The 21,840-nt window shown below is 42.4% G+C and overlaps 1 protein-coding gene across 1 annotated transcript in view; it reads left to right on the forward strand.

Moving 5' to 3' along the window:
* Positions 1 to 15,611: 15,611 nt before the first annotated feature.
* The window catches only part of LOC115480931 (granulocyte colony-stimulating factor receptor-like), a 70,033-nt gene continuing 63,804 nt past the window's right edge, over positions 15,612 to 21,840 (forward strand). Inside the window, exon 1 of the mRNA XM_030219916.1 lies at positions 15,612 to 15,741. Coding sequence (XP_030075776.1) covers positions 15,612 to 15,741 — 130 coding nt within the window. The remainder of the gene's footprint in view (positions 15,742 to 21,840) is intronic.

A 21,840-nucleotide genomic window follows, 5' to 3' on the forward strand; every position in this document is an offset into this window, starting at 1 on the left:
TAGCAGCAGTGGTACTGAACACACAGTATGGGGAGAATTCTGGAAATGGTGCCAGAAAAAATCGGCAGTAAGTGTGATTCTGTGGCCTTTATAGTGTGCTTATCACCAATTCCTGCTCCTACATTTGGTGCCAGACTTATGCCTGTTGAAACCTGGTGTAAATGCTGGCAGACAAGTTTGGTACAGTAAAGCAGTATTCTATTAAGAACAGATGTAACACGCCCATGCCCCTCCCATGGCCACACCTCCTTTGGAGTTACATGCTGAGTTAGGTGCCATACTTTAAAGAATAGTGTGCAGCCAGATACACATGCAGATTTTCATGTTCATGTGTACAGCGCTGCATATGTCTAGTAGCGCTACAGAAATGATAAGTAATTGTAGTCTTTGGGATTCAGGAATCCCAAAGACTACAATTACACAGAATCTTGCTACTCTTTGTCCTTATCCCTTATCTGGCCTGCTTGTCTGTTCTGATTAGATTGTAAGCTCTGTCGAGCAGGGATTGTCTCTTCATGTTCAAGTGTACAGCACTGCGTAGGTCTAGTAGCGCTATAGAAATAAGTAGTAGTAGTATTTTAAGGGGTGCCAATTAATATTGATAATTGGTTAGCAGCAAAACAAAATAGAGGCAGTCCAGGGAAGGAGAAGATTCAAATGTAACCACAAGTCGATTTATTGACAATTGACCTGACTCGGCCAAGTTTCGGCATACAAGCCCTTGTCAGGGGCCAAAACTAAAAATGTTCTATGGCACACAAATAGCATGAATGTGTATATATCCAATGTTAGCATCTCAACTCCATGTTATAGAATACCTACATTTGCATACCTAACTGCCATCAATTGGGTATGATCTCACCCTAATCATACACTGTGGGGACCAAAACTCACACAGAATAGTCTATGTCCCAAACATTTTATATCATGTGCAGGATACCAATTAATACCTGGGAAAAATCAGATTAGCTGCTTCTCACAACCATATGAATAGTCTTATTCTTTCGCACAGGCGAAATGGTGTGGCCATTTTCTGGTAGACAGGGTTATAAGCAGGATGTTAAGAGAGCCTCTTCCTTGATAAAGCACTATGCGAAACTTGGCCATGTCGGCGGGGGTTCCCTGTTACTGTTAGATTGCTGCCTTACAGATAAGTGAATGCTTATAAAAAGTAAAAACGATGCTTTACATATATTTGCACAGCCTTTGAGAACAATATTTTATAAGAGTATTTCTAAAAACAATAAGGGGAAATATATGAGGATTTGCTCCACACCATTTCGCCTGTGCGAAAGAATAAGACTATTCATATGGTTGTGAGAAGCAGCTAATCTGATTTTTCCCAGGTATTAATTGGTATCCTGCACATGATATCAATTGGGTATGAGCACTTACACTAGTTTTTGGCAGGCATAAGTGCTTTCAAACGGCCCATTTTACGAAGCTGCAGTAAAAGGGGCCCTGTGGTAGTATTGGTGCATGGACTTGCTGAGTGCCAAGGGCCCTTTTTACCATAGTGGGTTAAAAGGTGCTTTTTTTCCCAAGGGAAATGGCCCTGTGGTAAGTGAACCACTTGCCACGCGGCCATTTCCCAGGGGAGCCCTTACCGCCACCCATTTAGGAAGCGGTAAGGGCTCCTGCGCTACCCCGGTGGTAACCAGGCAGCATGCAACACTGCCCGATTTCCACCGGGTAAGCCCCCCGCACTAGAAAATAAAAATGCATTTTCTAACACTGGAGTTGGCATGCGGCAGAGGTTGGGATTACCTCCAGGCTCCTGAGGTAGACCTGATTTGCCACTCACCAATGCGGTGGTGGCCCTACCGCCCTTTAGTAAAAGGGCCACAAAGTTTGGGGGGAAACGAGTGCTAAGCTTGTAGTCTATAAAGGTCACTCTGTGCAGAGCATCGTTTACAGAATACCAGCTTAATGGGGATCATAACAATGCCTAACTATGAGCACCATTTACTGAATCTGGAACATAACCTGGAAGACCTCGGTGGAGAAAATGCTTGGAATAATGAAAAATAGTAAGTAGAAAATAAAGATCTCAGACTCTGTATCTTTGAGCCCTAGCCAAGGAGATCAGATATTATCCACAGAACATACAGCTGAAGTGTTTCAGCATTCCTGGTTCAAATAATGCATAATTGAAAGGTGGTGCAAAAAGGATTATCCTTCAATTTACATTATCAGTAAAACAAACACAAATTTTAAAAAAAGCTAGAAAGAGGCTGCTATAAGTCCATTATCAGTAAGTCATGGTGCAGAAATTGTGAAAATTCAGTTATGCACCCATGGGCCTGCCTCTTTTATTATGCCAATGAAAGTGCATAACATTATGAAATACCATGTACTTGTTGCTCACAAAGCAGTGGTAAATTATCAAATTTACCAATTTTACACAAATAAGTCCTTTGAAAATTGACCTTTCAAAACAGAGAGCCTATTCTGAATAGAAATCCATCTAGGACAGAAAGTATTACCACTACAACACTGCCTGCTGGAAGGAACTGATTACTGTGTTATAAATTAAATCTATTATTTACTATGGCACCGTTTCACGAAGTGGCAGTAAGCCCAACGAGGGCTTACTGCTCGCTAAAAGGGAAGCATCGCTGGGCTACCGCAGTAGTTTGGTGGTACTTCACTTACACACTCCCCCAGCACACGCCATTTCTGGCGCTGCAAAAATATTTCAATTTTTGTAGCGCTGGTGTGTACCCAGAAGTAATCAGTTACTGCTGGCTTAGCGTGGGAGCCCTTACCACCACCTCAATGGGTGGCAGATAGTGCTCCCCTCAAAATGGCCGCGCAGCAAGTGGCTCAATCACCGCATGGCCATTTCTTTAAGAAAAGGGAAACCTGCTTTTACCCACTGCCCCCTTTTGCCACAGCTTCATAAAAGGACCCCTATGTTTGTTCCGAAAAGTGGATTTAATTTTGCAGGCTAAAGACAATATCGATGCCTTTGTAGACAAGCCACACTTAAGTTTCTAATATATATGGTACTATTTAGCTATGCATACAAACAGAGTAAAATTAGTCAATATATATTTTGGCATTTATATCCCATATTTTCCAATAACCTGGCTACCTGTCAAGGATCGTATAACTTAAAATTTGCACCCTGGTGCATAAAATCCTCTACGGCGAAGCTCCAGCTTATATGGATACTCTTATCCACTTACCACCCAGGAATTCTCACAGATCATCTTGTTCATATTTAAATCTCCACTACCCAACATGTTTTGGCCTCAAGTATAAAACCAGTTACGCATCCACCTTTCCCTATATTAGCGCTCGTTTGTGGAATGGATTACCTAAATCAGTAAAAACTACTTACGATCATCCGACTTTCAGAATATCTCTGAAAACCACCTTATTTGGAAAAGCTTATGCTAAAGTCCCGCATTGCATCAATAACTCCTGAACTGTAGCTATTATACGGACGTATTGAACTCTACTACCCTTTCTCTTTTCTTCCCCATCTGTAATTACTCACCAACCTCTTCAACTGAAATGTGTCTGATTGTTTGTTGCTAGATTGTTGTAAGCCACATTGAGCCTGCCCATGAGTGGGAAAATGTGGGATATAAATGCTGTAAATAAATAAATATTGTTTCAATATGGCTTGCATAAATTATAGAGTAGTTACATCGTGATAGTGGCCTAGAGAAATAATAGAGTAGGTAGGTTCATAAAGGTTATGTGTGTTAATGGCGTATGCATGAGAACTGTGATTGGGTATTACCATGTGAAATACAAACCAACTTGAGGACCGTTCTCAAAAGAAATTTACCTATGGATGGTTAGGTTCCAGAATGAATACACTTCTTTTTCTGGTTGTTTGAGCAAGCTCAACCTGTACTTTTCCCATCATCAGATTAAATATTAGGCAGACAGTAGGGCTGAATCTGAACATACCTAAATCTCCACTACCCAAGCTGCAAAGAACTCAAATACAAATCAACCTATGCATCAAGCTTCTCCTATATAAGCACACAACTATGGAATGCATTACCAAGCGCTGTGAAAACAACATATGACCACCTAAACTTCCGGAAATTACTGAAAACTAACCTGTTCAAAAAGGCATACCCTAACGAACCAACCTAAATGCCTTAACCCTGCAACACAACAAACCCAAAGCTCATATTGGACTTAACTCTTCCTCTTTATGATTCCCCAATGTGTCTGTCACACATGAACTTTACCATAACCTCACCCTGTATTTGTTTCATACCAGTACTGGCGATCGCCTCTATGGTACCACGTAAGCCACATTGAGCCTGCAAATAGGCGGGAAAATATGGGATACAAATGCAACAAATAAATAAATATGGGATGTTTTCCTGTGTTAAATCTACCTTCCTGTGAAAATACCCACTGCTTCTTCAAAAATATGAAAATTGGTTAGCGTGACTTGTATAGTCACTGACCCATATAAAGCAAAACAGCCAGCGATAGGTAATATTTTCTTTCTCCCGTTCCTTTAACTAGTGACTATGCTTGAATTTTAGATCTTGGTAAATAGCTGATTCTTGTTCTTATCAAAGCTACATGTTGTTTCATTATCCAGAAACAGTCAGAGAAAGTATGTATAATCGGTTTCCCAGAAAGGATTTTGCATTTACTCTGTTTGACAACTGGAGCATCTGAATTACCAGCAGCTCCAGTATGCCAGACAGCACCTATTCCCCAAAGTCACAGGATTCAGCCTTCTCCATATCATGTTGAGTCAACCAGGTTAAGACAATGCATCTACATCAATCAGTCTAGTACCCCACACATTAGATCCTGCTCTACATAACACCATTGGGTCAACAAAAATGAAGTTGGAGTTTTAGTGCTTCATTTTTAGATTAATACTCAGCTTTAACAAGAGGCTTACATTCACATGCTAACTATGTGCTTCAATGTACAGAATACCGATGTTTAGGAACCTGATATTCAGCTGGCGGTGATGAGCATTAAACCCAGAAGTTTAGTGCTGGGCTGTGTCCGGGCACTGGCTTTGAATTTCTGGAGCTGGCTACTGCATACCCAGTTAAGTATGATATTCAGGCCTTAACCCCTGGATACTATATACTTTGACTGAAATTGTGTATGCAAATCCAGTCATATTCTGGATTTACACGCGCAATGTAATACGTGGAGGGGCATAATCGAACGGAAATGCCTATCTCCATGGGCGTTTATCTCTGAGAACGGGTCCGTGAAGGGGAAGGCCGAAGCGTATTTTCGAAAAAATGGACGTTTTTGAGCTGGGCGTTTGTTTTTTTTAGCAATAATGGAAACTAAAAACGCCCAGCTCAAAAACGTCCTAATCTGAGCCATTTGGTTGTGGGAGGGGCCACGATTCGTAGTACACTGGCCCTCCTGATATGCCAGGACACCAACTGGGCACCCTAGGTCAGTGCGGTGGACTTCAGAAAAATCTCCCACATGCATAGCTCCCTTACCACAGGTGCTGAGCTCCCAACCCCCTCCCCCAAAACCCACAAATGTACAACACTACCATAGATCTTAGGGGTGAAGGGGGCACCTACATGTGGGTACAGTGGGTATTGGAGGACTCCCATTTACCAGCACAAGTGTTACAGGTAGGGGGGGATGGGCCTGGGTCCACCTGGCTGAAGTGCACTGCAGTACCCACTAAAAGTGCTCCAGGGACCTGCATACACGCAGGCCTCTAGGACTTGCTGCTGCTGTATAACTTTGGCACACCAGTTTACACCTGAAGACTAATCTCTCTGAAAACGTCCTTTGTTGGAATAAGCACGTTTACTCACAGTTAACTGCAGATCAGAGGTTGTGCACCACTGGCAACGAGTCTCCCTGGTACTGAGATTAGCAGTAGGTCAGAGCTGGCAGAATGCTGTACAATGCCCTCTTTCAGCCACATTCAAGGTAAGAACTAAGTTCTCTAACGTGGCTAACACATGGAAGGGATCTAAAACTGGCTTACAAAAATGGCCACTACCTCATAGACTACCGGAAACAAAACTGAACACACTCTGACCCAGTAGGCAGAGGGAAAAGCACCATGGGAGAAGAGCCTACCAACTACCAACATCGTGAGACTGTAACACAATCTAATGAAATCACGAAGCCCAATACCCTACACCCACCACAATGCAATGCTGATGTGAGCCTGTAGTGCACCCGAGAGCCACATCTGACCAAGGGAAAGGCTGTGAGAGGATCGAACACATTCTGCTGTCATGGAGGTGGGTACGGCATTTGAGGCTGGCATAGAGGCTGGAAAAAAAGTTTTTAAAGTGGGGTTTTTTTTGGTGGGAGGGGTTTACTGACCACTGGGGGAGTCCAGGGAGGTCATCCCCGATTCCGTCCAGTGGTCATCTGGGCAGTTGGGGCACTTTTTTGGGACTTGTTCGTGAAAAAAAAGGGTCCTGAAAAAGTGACCCAAAATCGCAGCAAAAATGCCTTTTTTTTCGATTATCAGCTAAAGACGCCCATCTCTCCTCGGCTGATAACCACACCCCAGTCCCGCCTCCGACACGCCCCCGTCAACTTTATTCGTTTCCGCGATGGGGTGCAGTTGGAAATGCCCAAAATCGGCTTTCGATTATACCGATTTGGGCGCCTTTGCGAGAAAACCGCCCATCTCCTGATTTGGGTCGAAATATAGGCGTTTTTCTCTTTCGAAAATAAGCAGGATAGTAACATAGTAGATGACGGCAGAAAAAGACCTGCACGGTCCATCTAGTCTGCCCAACAAGATAAACTCATATGTGCTACTTCTTGTGTATACCTTACCTTGATTTGTATCTGTCATTTTCAGGACACAGACCATAGAAGTCTTGCCCAGAACTAGCCCCACCACCCAAACACCAGCCCCGCCTCCCAATCTCGGCTAAGCTTCTGGACACAGACCGTAGAAGTCTTGCCCAGAACTAGCCCCATTTTCAGGACACAGACCGTAGAAGTCTTGCCCAGAGCTAGCCCCACCACCCAAACACCAGCCCCGCCTCCCAATCTCGGCTAAGCTTCTGGACACAGACCGTAGAAGTCTTGCCCAGAACTAGCCCCATTTTCAGGACACAGACCGTAGAAGTCTTGCCCAGAACTAGCCTCACCACCCAAACACCAGCTCCGCCTCCCAATCTCGGCTAAGCTTCTGAGGATCCATTCCTTCTGCACAGGATTCCTTTTTGTTTATCCCACGCATGCTTGAATTTCGTTACCTAACAAGCCAATCAGTGCCGATAATTGCCACTTCACAAGCAATTATTGATATTAATTGGCATTAATTAGAATTTGCGAGCAGAACTTGCTAGGCATATTCTGTAAAGTGGTGCAAGCAAATTCTAATGTGTGCATGGAATGGGCGGACCGTGGTGGAGTTCCGAAATTCTACACACACAGTTATAGAATACACCTGCTCCGTGCCTAACTTAGGCACCGATATTTACACCAAGGTTTACATGGCATAAATGGATGTGGCTGGAATTAGGTGCAGGCATGACCACTAGGTGTATTCTATAAACTGGCTAGGCATATTCTATAAGGCAATCACAGAAATGGAAGAACACCCTGCATCAGGATGATGTGAAATGAGGTTGTTTGTATTCTTCATTCAACAGTAACAAGTCCCAGCTGAGTGAACTCGACACAGCTGTGTTTTGGCTATACAGCCTTCATCAGGAGTACACTGCTCTATTAGTGTGAAAACGGGTGCACAAGGTTAGAATAGGGGCCAGTGTGTATAAAAGCGTTCCCTCACTAGTACATAAGTATTGCCATACTGGGACAGACCGACGGTCCATCAAGCCCAGCATCCTGTTTCCAACAGTGGCCAATCCAGGTCACAAGTACCTGGCAAGATCCCAAAACAGTACAATTATGCTGCTTATCCTAGAAATAAGCAGTGGATTTTCCCCGTCCATTTTAATAATGGTCTATGGAATTTTCCTTTCGGAAACCATCCAAACCTTTTTTAAACCCTGCTACGCTAACTGCTTTTACCACATTCTCTGGCAAAGAATTTTAGAGTTTAATTACACGTTCAAGGGGATTTTATTTTTAATGCAGAAGAACTTGTGATCTGTTCAACCTGGACACCCTCTCTGATCCCTTAAAGTGAAAGGCCATGCCTGACCATCCATTGCTTGTACATACAGCAGGTTGATAATGGGTCTTCTGGTCAAACATTCTTTTATTTTTTCTTTACTATGAACATATGCAGTAACTTTAGGATATTTGCCATGCTAAATTCATGTGTATAGCTTGAGAATTCATCCTGGTTTTAAGTCTGTCCAGAGAAAGATAAATCCTGATTTTTGGAATAATTTATAAGAAGCACCATGCAGAGGCAGACCAATCAAGCCCATCATTCTGCCTCTAACAGTGGCCAAACTGGGAAGATCTGGATTAAGATGCAGACAACTACCTCCAGTGCCAATTTTTGGTAAGCAGTCTAGCAACACCCACTTGCCTTGTCCCATTCAGCTGCGTACCACACTGACTTGATTAAAAATCATCATGGTGTTAGTACTTATATTCAAAAACCTTGATGCAGCCCCACTGTTCAGATGGATTTCCCTAGTAACAGGAAGCTCATGCAGGAGGAAGGGGTGAGGCCACCAGGGATGTGACTGTACATGCTATCTTGCAGGCCCTGTGCTAAGTTTTGCTAAAGTTGTTACATCCCACCTGATAAGGCAAGCTTATATGACCTCCAGAGGCCAGGGGGCACTCGAGCAAAAAGAGGCAAGTGATAGTCTAGCAGAAGCTCCCTCATACCAGCCAATGACTTTGGGATTAGGGGTGACAAGATGCAGCTTCCTTCTAAATATGAACACCTAAACTTGGAATTCAGCCTAGTCTGGGTTTCTTGAAAGAATCTAGCAGGTCCTAATAGAAGGTCCGTCCTCTATTGCTTACTCCCAGAAGTATGAAATGGAGACATCCCAATCTAGTTGTATAATTATGTTTTATGGATCTATCCTCCAGAAACCTGGCTCTGTTTAAACTCATTTATGTCACTAATTTTAACCAGCTTATCGAACCACAAATTTAACAGCCTAATTATGCTGTTAAATGAGAACAAATATTTTGAAATGTTTTATTTCAATCTACTGTATGTTGGTTTTATGGAGTGTTGTCACATGTCTTTTTCATCTACAGTGTGACCTGTTGAATCCCAGGCTTAACACAAATCTATCATTCTTATACACATCACAGTGATTCAAATTTATGTTCCAGAAAAGCTAACAGATGTGGGAACCAGCTGTTTGGATCATTCTCTTCTTGGGCATTTCAATTTACTTTTGATAAGTTAAAAACTCACAAAAATGAGGTTAACTGAAGCCCTGGCTAGGAATCTGCTCCTGTTATACAAAACTCTTTACCTAACGGCATGATAAACACTTTTCAGAGCTTTCAACATGTTCGCTCTTGTATTATTAAACATTTTTACAATCAAAACTACTGCTAGGTCTGGTGACAGAGGGGAGGAAATGTAAATGACTACAGTGGGAAAAAGGTAATGCTCTCCTGTCTGTTTTCTACAGCAGTTAATTCACAGAAGCGCTGTCAGGCTTTCATATTATGCTACCAGCAGCAATTCCTGTTCCAGTCCTTTTTAAGCTATTATTAACTTGGGACCACAAGAATTCCATGAGCCATGCTCTGCATGCTTTCCCCACTTGTTAAGCTGTGATTTACTTGGGAGCACTTCTGGCTTCTGAAACAATTACTTTCACTGATTTTATATTCATTAGCTGTGTGGTTTAGTCTGGTGCATAAAATGGCAAGGTATACAAATAAATCACCTTTCCTTCTATAAGAGACAGAACAAGAATTCATTTATATGAAACCTGGAACCTGAGCACAGGCTTTTGGAAGAGAATAAGAAGACTAGATAGGAAATTGTTGTGTTGTCCTCTCATACAAATTTGAGGTATTCTGCAGAAACAAGTAATCATGTAGATTAGCATATTGTATAAACAATGCATGTATGTCATGAGTCCACCTGGGCTCTGCTCAGACCATGGCCCAGCAGCACCTAAAATAAAAGCATGGACATTCGTGCCAAAGCATGTACTTTTACACCTGATCTAATTGTATAAATGCCGTAATGCACACCTCTACCACCCTTTATAACAATTCTCCCTTAGGTGTCTTTATAAGATAAGCTGCAGATATGTGACTTTTTATCCTCTTAATGAAGGTCACCAATTACAAAATTACTCTTAAAGATATAAAAATATCAATGCAGAGATGCCAAGTTACCCAGTTCCAGACTGGAGACATTTTGGCCAGTCCTAGTTTTGAACTTACATCCCAAAGCAGTGTGGGATTTGTAGTGCCTGCTCCTGCCCGTTGAAATCAGTGCTGCAAGTCCCAAAATGTACCATAAGGGTGTGGCAGGAAATTCAGGACTTCCAAAATCGTCAGCCTGGAAATGGGAACTTGGCACCTCTGTCAATGGTCTGACCAAGGGCCATGTTTACAAAAGCTTAGCATTGCTCTTAGGATCAAAATGGGCAGACTAACACATGCTGAGATTGTAAGCATGGCCCTAAGTTTCTATTACGCTGTGAACAGATCCACTCTAAAATAATACTACTACTACTACTATTTAGCATTTCTATAGCGCTACAAGGCATATGCAGCGCTGTACAAACATAGAAGAAAGACAGTCCCTGCTCAAAGAGCTTACAATCTAATAAGCAATAGAGCTGCCAAATTATCCAATTCCAGGAGGGCCACTTTTTGGCTATTTCTAGTTTTGAACTGTATCCCAAAGCACTATGATATTTGTAGTTCCCTGTTAAACCCATTGAAATTAGTGGTGAAGCTCCTATAATAATGCATCATGATGGGATTGTCAGAAATAGAACAGCCTTCTTCAGGGGTTTCAGCAGTGGTTCCTTCACAGAAGTGGAGCAGCAGAGGATTGAAGCTGCTGCTCCACTTCTGTGAAGGAACCACTGCTGAAACCCCTGAAGAAGACTGTTCTAGCCGAAACACAGACCGTGTTGGGTCTGAATAAAGGGTTCTTTCGGAGCATCTTATCCTTGTGTGGTTGACTGATCATTTGATTTTGGGTCCTTTCCACCCCTTTAGTGTTGTGTTCCGTTCCTGTGGAGAGTGTGAACCCCATTTGTTTTTTTGTCTGTGGGATTGTAAATCTCCCTCTTCCAACTGGGTATGTATTTTATTTTATGCATGCATGCATTCTTGTATCCCACTATTATCCAAAAACAAAGTTTTGTTTCAAAGTGGCTTACAATTTACATTTTGGTGGAGTAACTTAGGCATCTATGAAAAACTAGCAGGACTAGAGGGATTGTGTAAAGGTTTGGTAGCAACCCCATGAGGTAGGGTGGTTGGTTCATTGGCAATATTGCGTGATTAGAGCAGATTTGCAGTTTACCTATATTTTCCTATATTTAAGCAAAGGCTCTATACATTTCTAGAAAATGTTACCAGCAAAAGTACAGAGCGTTCTACTTCAAAAGCCGCTCCCTTAGTGAAGCTAAAATGTTAACTTGCTTCTCGTGTCTTTCCTGTGTTATTTTACTTTATTAGACTGCCCTAAAATCATTTCTAGCTGCACCATTATAGAATCGTCAGGAAAAAAGCAAAGTCTTGGTTAGGCAAGGGTGTGTGAGAGAATCAAATCCAATCCCTGCTTTTCTGACAGAGAGTGATGTAGCTCAGTCCCACATTTATTGTAAGTCAAGTGCATGATTAAAAAAAATATCGAGTGCAACTGTTTTAAAGCAAACACTGTGGTTGTAGAGAAAAGCGGGTCGGGACCCAAAAGTGGGTCAGAGAAGATTTGCAGGAAATCAAAAGATGATGCGCTTTAGGAAAATTAAGGTACTGGTATGTTCCCAAACCCAGAGAAAAATGATCCGATAGAAGGAAAATCTGAGGTGCTTCAGAGTTGAAGCGTTCGCGCGCTAAAACTCTGGAGTTAAAAAAAATCTATTAAAATGTGATGTAGAATAAATTTTTCAGTGGATCTTCGGATTTTACCAAATGTTACGGACTAAGCCTCGGAATTATGAGGTTTTATGTGTTAAGCGTGCAGGTACCCTAGTACTCATTTTGACTTACAAACCAGTAACTATTACAAATGATTAATTTAGCCCCCACCTCCTCTGTCAGCTGATAGGCTGGCTCCTAGCGACCGTAGTAAGCATCCTTCCTTGTCCCGCCTAGTTATTTGCATGTGTCTGTCTGTATTTATAAACAGACGGCTCTTGCGTACAATGAATGGACCACAGCTGCTAACACGTTGTATTGGGAGTCAGGCAAACAGCTAGCTGTGATTGACACCTCTGCACAATCACAACAGTCCCTTAAACAAGAAAAGAGAAGTCACGGTAAGGAGCATCCCTGTAACCTGCAGTGTCAGGGTAACTTTTTAAAAAGTAGAGGATGGGTTTAGTATGTGGAGAATTTCAAGTCTACCCTTAAACAATAAATTATGAAAAGAAATTCTAGGGAGACTTGGGCTGTAGTCTGTTGGTGTTTCTCAAGTTAAAACTAATAATGGAAGGTTCTGGTTTCTATTAGAATATTTTGTGAGTTCGTATTAATTCCCCCCCCCCCAAAAAAAAAAAAAAAAGATGGGTATCATAACTGACTGTGTTATTAGTTCTGAGGAGGATCCTGTGATGTTTTACCTGAAGTGAAAGCAGTTTAGGAACTGTGTTGTTAGGTAAGGAGCCAGAGTTCGAGCAATGTATGTAAGAAGTTCTACACCAGATACACTGGTTACAGTTCATCTGAATTGATTTGAAGAATTTTATAAAGGCGGCTAAGAATGATCCCGGAACATCAATGTCCCTCGGATGGCTTGGCTTTTCGATCAATATGCTTTACTGCACTACAAAACCGTTCACAAAAAAATGAAGCATTCAAACACAATAAAATAGCGTTTTATACAAAAGGATTTATTATACTGGTTATTTAGTGAGAGCTCCTTCAAGTGATGTCCTAATCAGTCAGGAGTGGCCATCGAATTAAGGTAAGTCACTGACAGTATAGTGCTGTACACGCTATTGCTACCTATTAATATTTTTCATTTGGGAATTTTTATTTCTTGAACATAATTAGGGCTAGATTTTTTGTTATATCAGGAAAACCCTGCCAAAACATCTCCAAAGGGAAATATTGAGGTTTTCTGTTATAACCTATCGACAACCCCCCCCCCCCCCCCCCAAATTATCCCAATCCAGGCACTCTGTCATCTTGTTGCTGCTGTGGCAGGTGGATCATTTGAATTGGACTTGGCTGTTTCCCCTCTCTTCTTGGGCTTCTGCTGCTTAAAAAAAGGAAGGAGCTTCTCTTTTGGAAGAAGGGGCTTTTAGTCATTTTGATAAAGACAGACCAGGAACTCCTACAGGTCTCAACTAAAGTCTACACAGATGAGACTGCATGAAAAGAGCAACAAATTTACTAACAACCTCAAGGTGAAGACAGCAGGGGAGTTTCTCACGTTTAAAGGCTTTCAGGATTTAGATACTGTGTGAGCCAGAGAAGCTATCTAGGAGAGAGTTTCAAGGGTTATTACCCAGGACAAGTGCTGTGTTGGACCTATGTCTTTTTAGAAAGGTCTAGTATAATTTTCAGCTGAGAAAGCTGTCGTATATGAATTTAATTCTAAATTAGCCACTTTTGATGGCACAGAGAGGGCTTTGAGAGAGGGAGATCAATGAGTGAGAACAGAGTAGAAGGAATGAAAAAGGCAAGAGGCACAAGAATTGAGAGAGTACACCAATTTTTAAAATTTTGTATAAGTTAATGTAAATGGATTCTACCTAAAAATGTTCCTAAAATTTAATTTTGCAATGCAAAAACACTAGTGTACTCAAAATTTTAGTAGCCTCTCAAAGCCCCTAATAGAATTAAAAATAAAAATCTATAAACTTCTAGAACCAGACCCATAATTACTTATTTATTAAAAATATTTATTATTCACAACTGTTCACAGTTCTAGGTGTAATACATCATTACACATATAATTAACCAGACAGTCAAGGCAATACAACAAAATAAAAAATCATAATGCTTTATTCCTTCAGCAACATGTTAAATTTTGTGTAAGAAATCAGAAACCCTGGTTATTGCATCTCCACTTCAAAAAAAATTGACCGTTTTGCTGCACTGTCTTTGTCATTAGTTATGTAAGATTCTTGAAGCGATTCACCAACTGGCAAGAAGCTGGAATTTCTTTAGTATAACCGGGCATTACATGTTTTCACTAAAGATCAACTCTCCTGGAACTATTGGAAAGCGGTGCCATAAATTTGAAGGCGGCCAAACTAAGGGACCCTTTTACTAGTAAATGGACTTAATGTGCCCTAACATGGGTCTTTCCCATGCCCCTAACCCATTTCCAGTATGGCTGTAAAAAAGTATATTTCTATTTAAGGGGTCTTTTACTAAGCCACGGTAGTGTTTTTAGCACACGGTACAAATCAGCTGGCTGTAAACACATTTACCACGTTGATTTCTTCTGCAGCTTAGTAAAAGACCTCCTAAGTTTCTGGCCATGCACTTATGTTAACATTAGCACAGGGCCATTTAAAAAAATGAACACAGGAGTACTTCCTGCCTCCCGTGTAACATAGAGGGGCATAATCGAATGGGGCCGGCCATCTATAAGGGTGGTCATCTCTAATAACGGCCCCATCAAGTGGTGTACCCAACTGTATTATCAAAACAAGGTGGCCGGCCATCTTTCATTTCGATAATATGGTCGGGGACGGCCAAATCTCAACATTTGGGCCGCCCTTAGAGATCGTCGGCGTTAGAGATGGCTGCCATTGGTTTTCACCGATAATGGAAACTAATGGCGGCCATCTCAAAACCGGCCATCCAACCCATTTGGTCATGGGAGGAGACAGCATTTGTATTACACTGGTCTCCCTCACATGCCAGGACACCAACCGGGCACCCTAGGGGGCACTGCAGTGGACTTCACAAATTGATCCCAGGTGCATAGCTCGCTTACCTTGGGTGCTGTAGTTGATTATTTCATAATACTTGCAATCAGAGTATCCTATGCAGACAAATAATTAATGTCAAAGGGACTACACACTGCCATAAAAGTTTTAGATGTGGAGGCCCAGACTGTCACTGTTTTCAAATAATGTAGCTCAGTTATAAAAATGTTTGCATGTTTTTTGGGGCATGTTGGATGACTGGTATGTATAGGGGAGGAAGTTGAGTATGTAGGGATAATGTGAGTATTCTCATGTGAAATACTATTTAATTTTATTTGATGTACTACTGGGAATCTTTGTACTTTTTATTTGCTTTGGAAAATTTGAGATGAGTGATGGAGCCTGGCAAATGGAGTGATGGACAAAAGGAAACTCAAGCTATTGACTAGAAATGTGTAAGTCCCATGCTTCTGCACAGCTTCCATATGCAAGGTGAGCATGATGTATCATGAAGACACTGCACTGAGAGAAGAGACGGGGTCGCCTGCAGCAGGGGCAACCGGTAGAGCGGAGCTCCTGATGGGCCCAGAAACATATTTATCCCCGCCTCCTGATTCTAAATGCCCTCCGTGTCCGGCCATAGATGTGGTGAGGGGAGCAGGCATCCAAGACCCCAATATGGGGAATAAGGAGCCAGCAGACGGAGGACCCATGCCACAGGAAAATAGCCAGGAGAGAGAGGTCCTGGGGTTTAAAGGACCCATAACAACACCGGAGGTTAATCTAGAGAAGATCTGGCTAAAGCTGAGTAAAATGGACTCTACGCTTCAAAATGCTTCATAAAAGGTAAATACTTTGTCTTTGAAAATTGAGGACATGGCAAAAAATTTAGAAACGGTTAAAGAAGACATGACGATTCAAGTAAAAGGTTTAAAAAAAGATATGGATCAATTGCAAGACTTTAAAATGACGGTGATAAAAGATAATTTGGCAATGCATAGAAAAATTGAACAGATTGAGAATTTCAATAAAAGACTAAACCTCCGTGTTTTGAACTTTCCTAAAATTCCTGATAAGACGCCTATTGAGTTATTTAAAAAATATTTGCAAGAAAATTTGAAAATGCCTCAAGAACTTATTCCTCCTATAAATAAAATCTATTACCTTCCGACAAGTCCAGGTGGAAAAGAAGGAAAGAAAGAAGGTTTGGATGGTATAGACTTTAGCAATTTGTCTGAAATTCTAGAACAATCTATTGAAACAGTTCCGCAAAGAGCCACCCTTTTGGTTTCGTTGGTATTCAAACAAGACCTCAATGCAATATTAAAGTTATACTTTAAATTCTCAAAGGTTCCTTTTTATGGAACAAAAATATGGATATTTCCAGATGTTACTAAAGTAACCCAAGAACGTAGAAAATTATTCCTAGCATTGAGACAGGATGTTCTTAAATTGGGTGGTTCATTTCTGTTAGTGTATCCTTGCAAATGTCTGGTCAGGTATAGTGGGATAAAGTATGTATTTTATGACTCAGAACAGCTAAAATCCTTTCTGGATATGAAACAGCTTAATGTAGAATTAGCTAAATGATATGTGACGAATTACATACTTAAACCGCATTTTTTTTTTATATTAATGTTAATATACCTGTATAAAACTCCACTAAACTGTAACTCTCCCTTTTATTTGAGGTCTAAGGAAGCATGTATAACTTTTCCTTTGATTATTTTCTTTAACGTTTGTATTATGCTGTTTTTCTGTAACAAGTGATATGCTTGTAAGAAATTTGGAAATTTATGAATAAAAAAAAAAAAAAGAGACAGAATTCTGCATGGCTTTGGAATATCCTGGAGCTGATGTGCTCAGGTTTAAAGGGTGAGGGGGGGGAGGGGGGGGAATGACTTTTGCTACAGGAGTAACTGAAAGCTGCAGTAAAAGGAGCCCTGCGGTAGCTTTGGTGCGTGGATTTGCCATGCACCAAAGCCCCTTTTTACTGCAGCAGGTAAAATGACTTAAAAAAAAAAAATAGAAATGGTAGTGTAGTAAATGTAAAACTTGCTACGTGTCCATTTCCAGGGGAGTCCTTACTGCCACCTATTTAGGAGGCAGTAAGGACTCCCGCACTAACCCAACGGTAACCAGATAGTGCATGAGGCTGCCCGACTAGTGCGGGTAAACCCCTATTTTTTCACTACCAGAAATGGCGTGCATTGGGGGCAGGCAGTACCGCCGGGCAGTGGTGTAGCAAGGGCGGGGCGGTGGGGGCGGTCCGCCCGGGTGTAAGAGCGAGGGGGGGTGCTCTGCTCCCACTGAGCCTGACCAAAAGGCTGCTGACACTGCAGTCAGCTCCTTCAACAGCCCCCGACCCGCTGAAGTTTAAAAATCGCTGAATTGGCGGCACAGCTCTAGCATGCAGTGAATGCACCTTTGCCTGTAAAAGAAGTGGATCGCCTCATCGGGCCTTCTCTCACTGTGTCCCGCCCTTCTCTGATGTAACTTCCTATTTCCACGCGGGCGGGACACAGTGAGAGAAGGCCTGACGAGGCGATCCACTTCTTTTACAGGCAGAGGCGCGTTCACTGCACGCTACAGCTGCACCACCGATTCAGCGATTTTTAAACTGCAGCGGGTCGGGGGGCTGTCAAAGGAGCTGACTGTGGTGCCAGCAGCCTTTCGGTCAGGCGCAACGGGAGCAGAGCACCCCCCTCGCTCTTACACCCGGCCGGGGCGCCGCCGATTCAGCAATTTTTAAACTGCAGCACAGCCGGTTGAGTGGCAGAGAGAAGGGGGCTATTGAGGGAGCTGACAGTAGGCAGGTGGGGACTGGGTCGGGGGATGGGCTCAGATTGGAAAAGAGGACTGGGTTGGGGGGGTCAAATGGGAGAAGGGGACTGGGTCGAGGGGCTTAGATGGGAGATGGGGGCTGGAGCTGGAACTGGGGTCTGAGAAGGGGGCAAGAGGGAGAATGGGGCCATGCCTGGGACAGGTTCAGGTGGGACAATGGGTCTGGGGCTGAAAAGGAGGGCAGGTGAGAGAATGGGGCTGGAGCTGAAAAGGGGGGCCCTAATGCAAGGCAGGTGGATTAAGGGGACTGGAACTGGGGGCTGAAAAAGAAGGTAGGTGGGATAAGGGAGCTAGTACTGGAACTGGGGGCTGAAAATGGGCAGAGGATGAAACTGTGGGGACTGGGGGCTGAAAAGGGGACAGGAAGAAATGACTGGGGCTGAAGCTTGGGACTGGTGGGAGAAAAGGGCTGGGGTTGAAACTGGGGACTGGTGGGATAGTGGGGCTGGTACTGGGGGCTGAAAAGGATGGGGCAGGTGGGAGACATGGGCTGGGGCTGGAACTAGAGACAGGTAGGATAATGGGGCTGGAACTGGGGGCTGAAAAGAGGGGGCAGAGAGATAGAGAGAGAGGGGACAGATCCTGGATGGAAGGGGGAGATATGGAGGGCAGACCCTGGATGGATGGGAGGGCAAATGGTGGATCGAAGGGGCAGCGAGAAAGGGCCGACAGTGGATGGAAGGGGGAGTGAGAGAGGGCAGACAGGGGCAGATGGTGGATGGAAGGGGCAGAGATAGAGAGAGAGAGGGGACAGATCCTGGATGGAAGCGGGATATGGAGGGCAGACCCTGGATGGATGGGAGAGGGAGGGCAAATGGTGGATCGAAGGGGCAGAGAGAAAGGGCCGACAGTGGATGGAAGGGGGAGTGAGAGAGGGCAGACAGGGGCAGATGGTGGATGGAAGGGGCAGAGATAGAGGACAGACTCTAGATGGAAGGGAGAGAGAGGGCAGATAGTGGTTGGAAGGGGTAGAGGGAGAGAGAGGGCAGATGGTAGATGGAGGGGACAGGGGATAGAGGGCAGACAGTGGATGGCAGGGGCAGGGAGAGAGAGAAGGTAGACACTGGATGGTAGGGAGAGAGCGAAGACAGATACTGGATGGAAAGGAGACAGTGAAACGAAGATGAGGAAAGCAGAAACAACAAACTGTAAATAAAATATAAATTTTTTCTTTTTTTGCTTTAGCATAAAGTAGTATTGTAGCTGTGTTAATAAATGTTTATAAATAGAACATGGAAATAAGGTAATCTTTTTATTGGACTAGTTTTAATACATTTTGACTAACTTTCAGAGAACAAAATCCCCTTCCTCAGCTCAGGATAGGATACTGTAACAGCAGTATACTGTTTTGACCTGAGGAAGGAGGTTTTGCCCTCTGAAAGCTAAATGTATTAGTCCAATAAAATTGTATTATTTTATTTTCTATATTTGTTTTATTTCTATTTGTTAATTTGTAAAGTAGTGATTGGTATTTGTTAGTTTTTTCAAATTTACATTTGCTATCTTTATATTTTGCACAGTACTAGGGGACATTTTCTGTTTCTGTGGTGTTGCATTGTATGCAGAATCTGGCATCTTGGGGGTACAGTTAAATTTTTGTTTAAATAGAAAGTTTATGATTACTTATTCTATAGTGGATTAGGGTGTGTCTGTGAAAAAGACAGGGCTTTTGTTGGCATTGACTGTGCACGATTGACGATCTGTACTATTCTATCTGGTTTCATTTTACAATAGGTGAACTGATGTTCTAATGTGTTTAAGGTGCTTTCCTTTTCCTTGTGTGACTCATAGAAATGACTGCTTATGGTATGGTAGAATTGCTTCATAGGTCCCGAGTGTTTTGTATTCTCGGTATGCCTAGTACAGGATTTTGGAGGGGGGTGTTAAAAAATAACCGGCCTCGGGTGTCAAATACCCTAGCTATGCCACTGCCGCCGGGCTCCCATGGTAATGCTGGATTGGCGTGCGGCAAAGCGACGGTAGTGAGCTGCTCAGTCTCAGAGGAGACTTTGTCTACATCTCTGGAATACTGAGGGAACTTGAGAACACAGTCAGTCATGAGGGAGGGAGGATAAAACAAGAAAGAAAAAAAAGATGTAATAGAATTATTGATGTAAAGTATGATGTGCTTATGAATGACCATTTAAGGAACTATTAAAATTAGCCCCCCCCCCCCCCCCCCCGTTTACTAAGCCATGCTAGTGGCTGTCATGCGCTAATGCCGACACAGCCCATTTACTTTGAATGGGCTATGTCTTCACTGCCACGAGGCAGCCACTAGCACGACATAGTAAACAGGATGTTAAATCAGCATCGCTATCTCTTACTTCTAAGATTTTATTTTTAAAAGCTAGAGGGATGAAATTGCAAATGCCTGCTTTAGGCAGGACATAAGTAGGTGGTGTCAAATGGCTGCATGTAGCATAGTGAAGAATCATAAGCAACAATCCCATTTGTACTTTTAATAGGGATTGCTTTACTTTTCAATAACCAAACTGTTGACACTTTCCACACTCACCCTATCCTCTTTATTCCCTTATTACCCTCTATATTCATTCTTCTCTGTCCTTAATACAACAGTCTCCCACTGCTTACAAGGCAACCAAAGAGTCCCCTTGAACTCTATGCTGCTATAAGAATATATTTTTCTACCCATAATTTATGTGCATAGAGCAATCTCTCCGTACTGGTACATGTTGTACAGGTCCTTAACAGCACAATAGGGTCTCCTAACCATGCATGGAGTAATTGCCATCTCTATAGTGAAAGGAAACACTGCTCACCTGCAGCAGCCATCAGAGGTCTTTCACGCAGTGCTTCATTATTTCAGGAAGATTTTCTGGCAGTAATACATTAAGGCAGTCTTCGTTGATATCCAATGAAAAGGCAGAATAAATATAAATCTTTTTATTAAGACATTTGTACTCAGTGGAGAGTGGTACTGTAATAACTCCTCAATGGGATATGGGTATTGTCTACCTGTGATGGCTCAGAGGGGGCCAATAATTCTCCCCCAAAACAGTCCTGAACCCCCATATTTACAATTGGTTAATTTAAAACTGAAATAGGATAGAGCTGTCCTGATGGCTCACAGCACACAGTGGGAAACCTGACTTCATTTTGAAGAGGTAAATTCTACATTTGTTTTCATCTTGTGACCTGTATCACCAATTTTCAGATGCAAAATTGCACTGCCGTAACTCTTGTGAAGGAACATTTTTCCAGGTCACCTTCTTAGTTGATGCAGGGGTCTGAACAGGAATTAAAAGTACAACCTGGGAGAGATTCAGTACAGCAGACATCTGACCCAGGTGGACTTCTTACCAACCAACCAAGGAGAGGTTCCATATTTCTGGAGGGAACATGGTGAAAGAGGTGCCCATGATTCAGGCACCACCACCAAGAGTGACATCAGGCATGGCTGAAGCTGATGGATCAGAGATGTCTCTATTATTTTATTGATAACAACAGAGAAGCATGTATGGTATTTTACTTAAATATTTTATTCTACATGTTCATCTTCCAAACATAAGCAATAGTTAACCTATCTCTATTCAAAAACATGAATTGTTTTATCAGTACTATAAAGCAGTCCAAAAAGAACAATTTAATCCAATTTTATTCATAAGTCTATAGTCATGGACCTGGTGTTAGTCGTTGACAAATTTTGACTCAAGTTGGAAAGAATACTGTCATTCAGATTCAGCTATTCTTGAGAACTATGTGGTGTATTCAGTCTGCACACATCTCAGTTGACTGCAGATCAGGGATCAGAGGAATATGCACAAGTATTTTTGACTAATGACAATGAGAAAATAGTGCAAAAGAATGTCGGGGATTGCATGAAGTTGGTCATGCATGGGAAATGGATTGCCTGGGCTTTCAGGCAAAAAAAGGAAAAAATTGCTGAGCTCCATCAAGTCATAGCTATGCGAGACGGAACATAAATGAAACTTGCAACCAGAAATTTTAAAACACCGCCAAAGCTAGAGAAGCATTAAGGGCATTACAGGCAAAACAAATTAATCATCAATTAAGTATGGCTAAAACCATTTTGAATCAG

This window comes from Microcaecilia unicolor, chromosome 11 (genome assembly GCF_901765095.1).
Source record: "Microcaecilia unicolor chromosome 11, aMicUni1.1, whole genome shotgun sequence".
NCBI classification, from domain to species: Eukaryota; Metazoa; Chordata; class Amphibia; order Gymnophiona; family Siphonopidae; genus Microcaecilia; species Microcaecilia unicolor.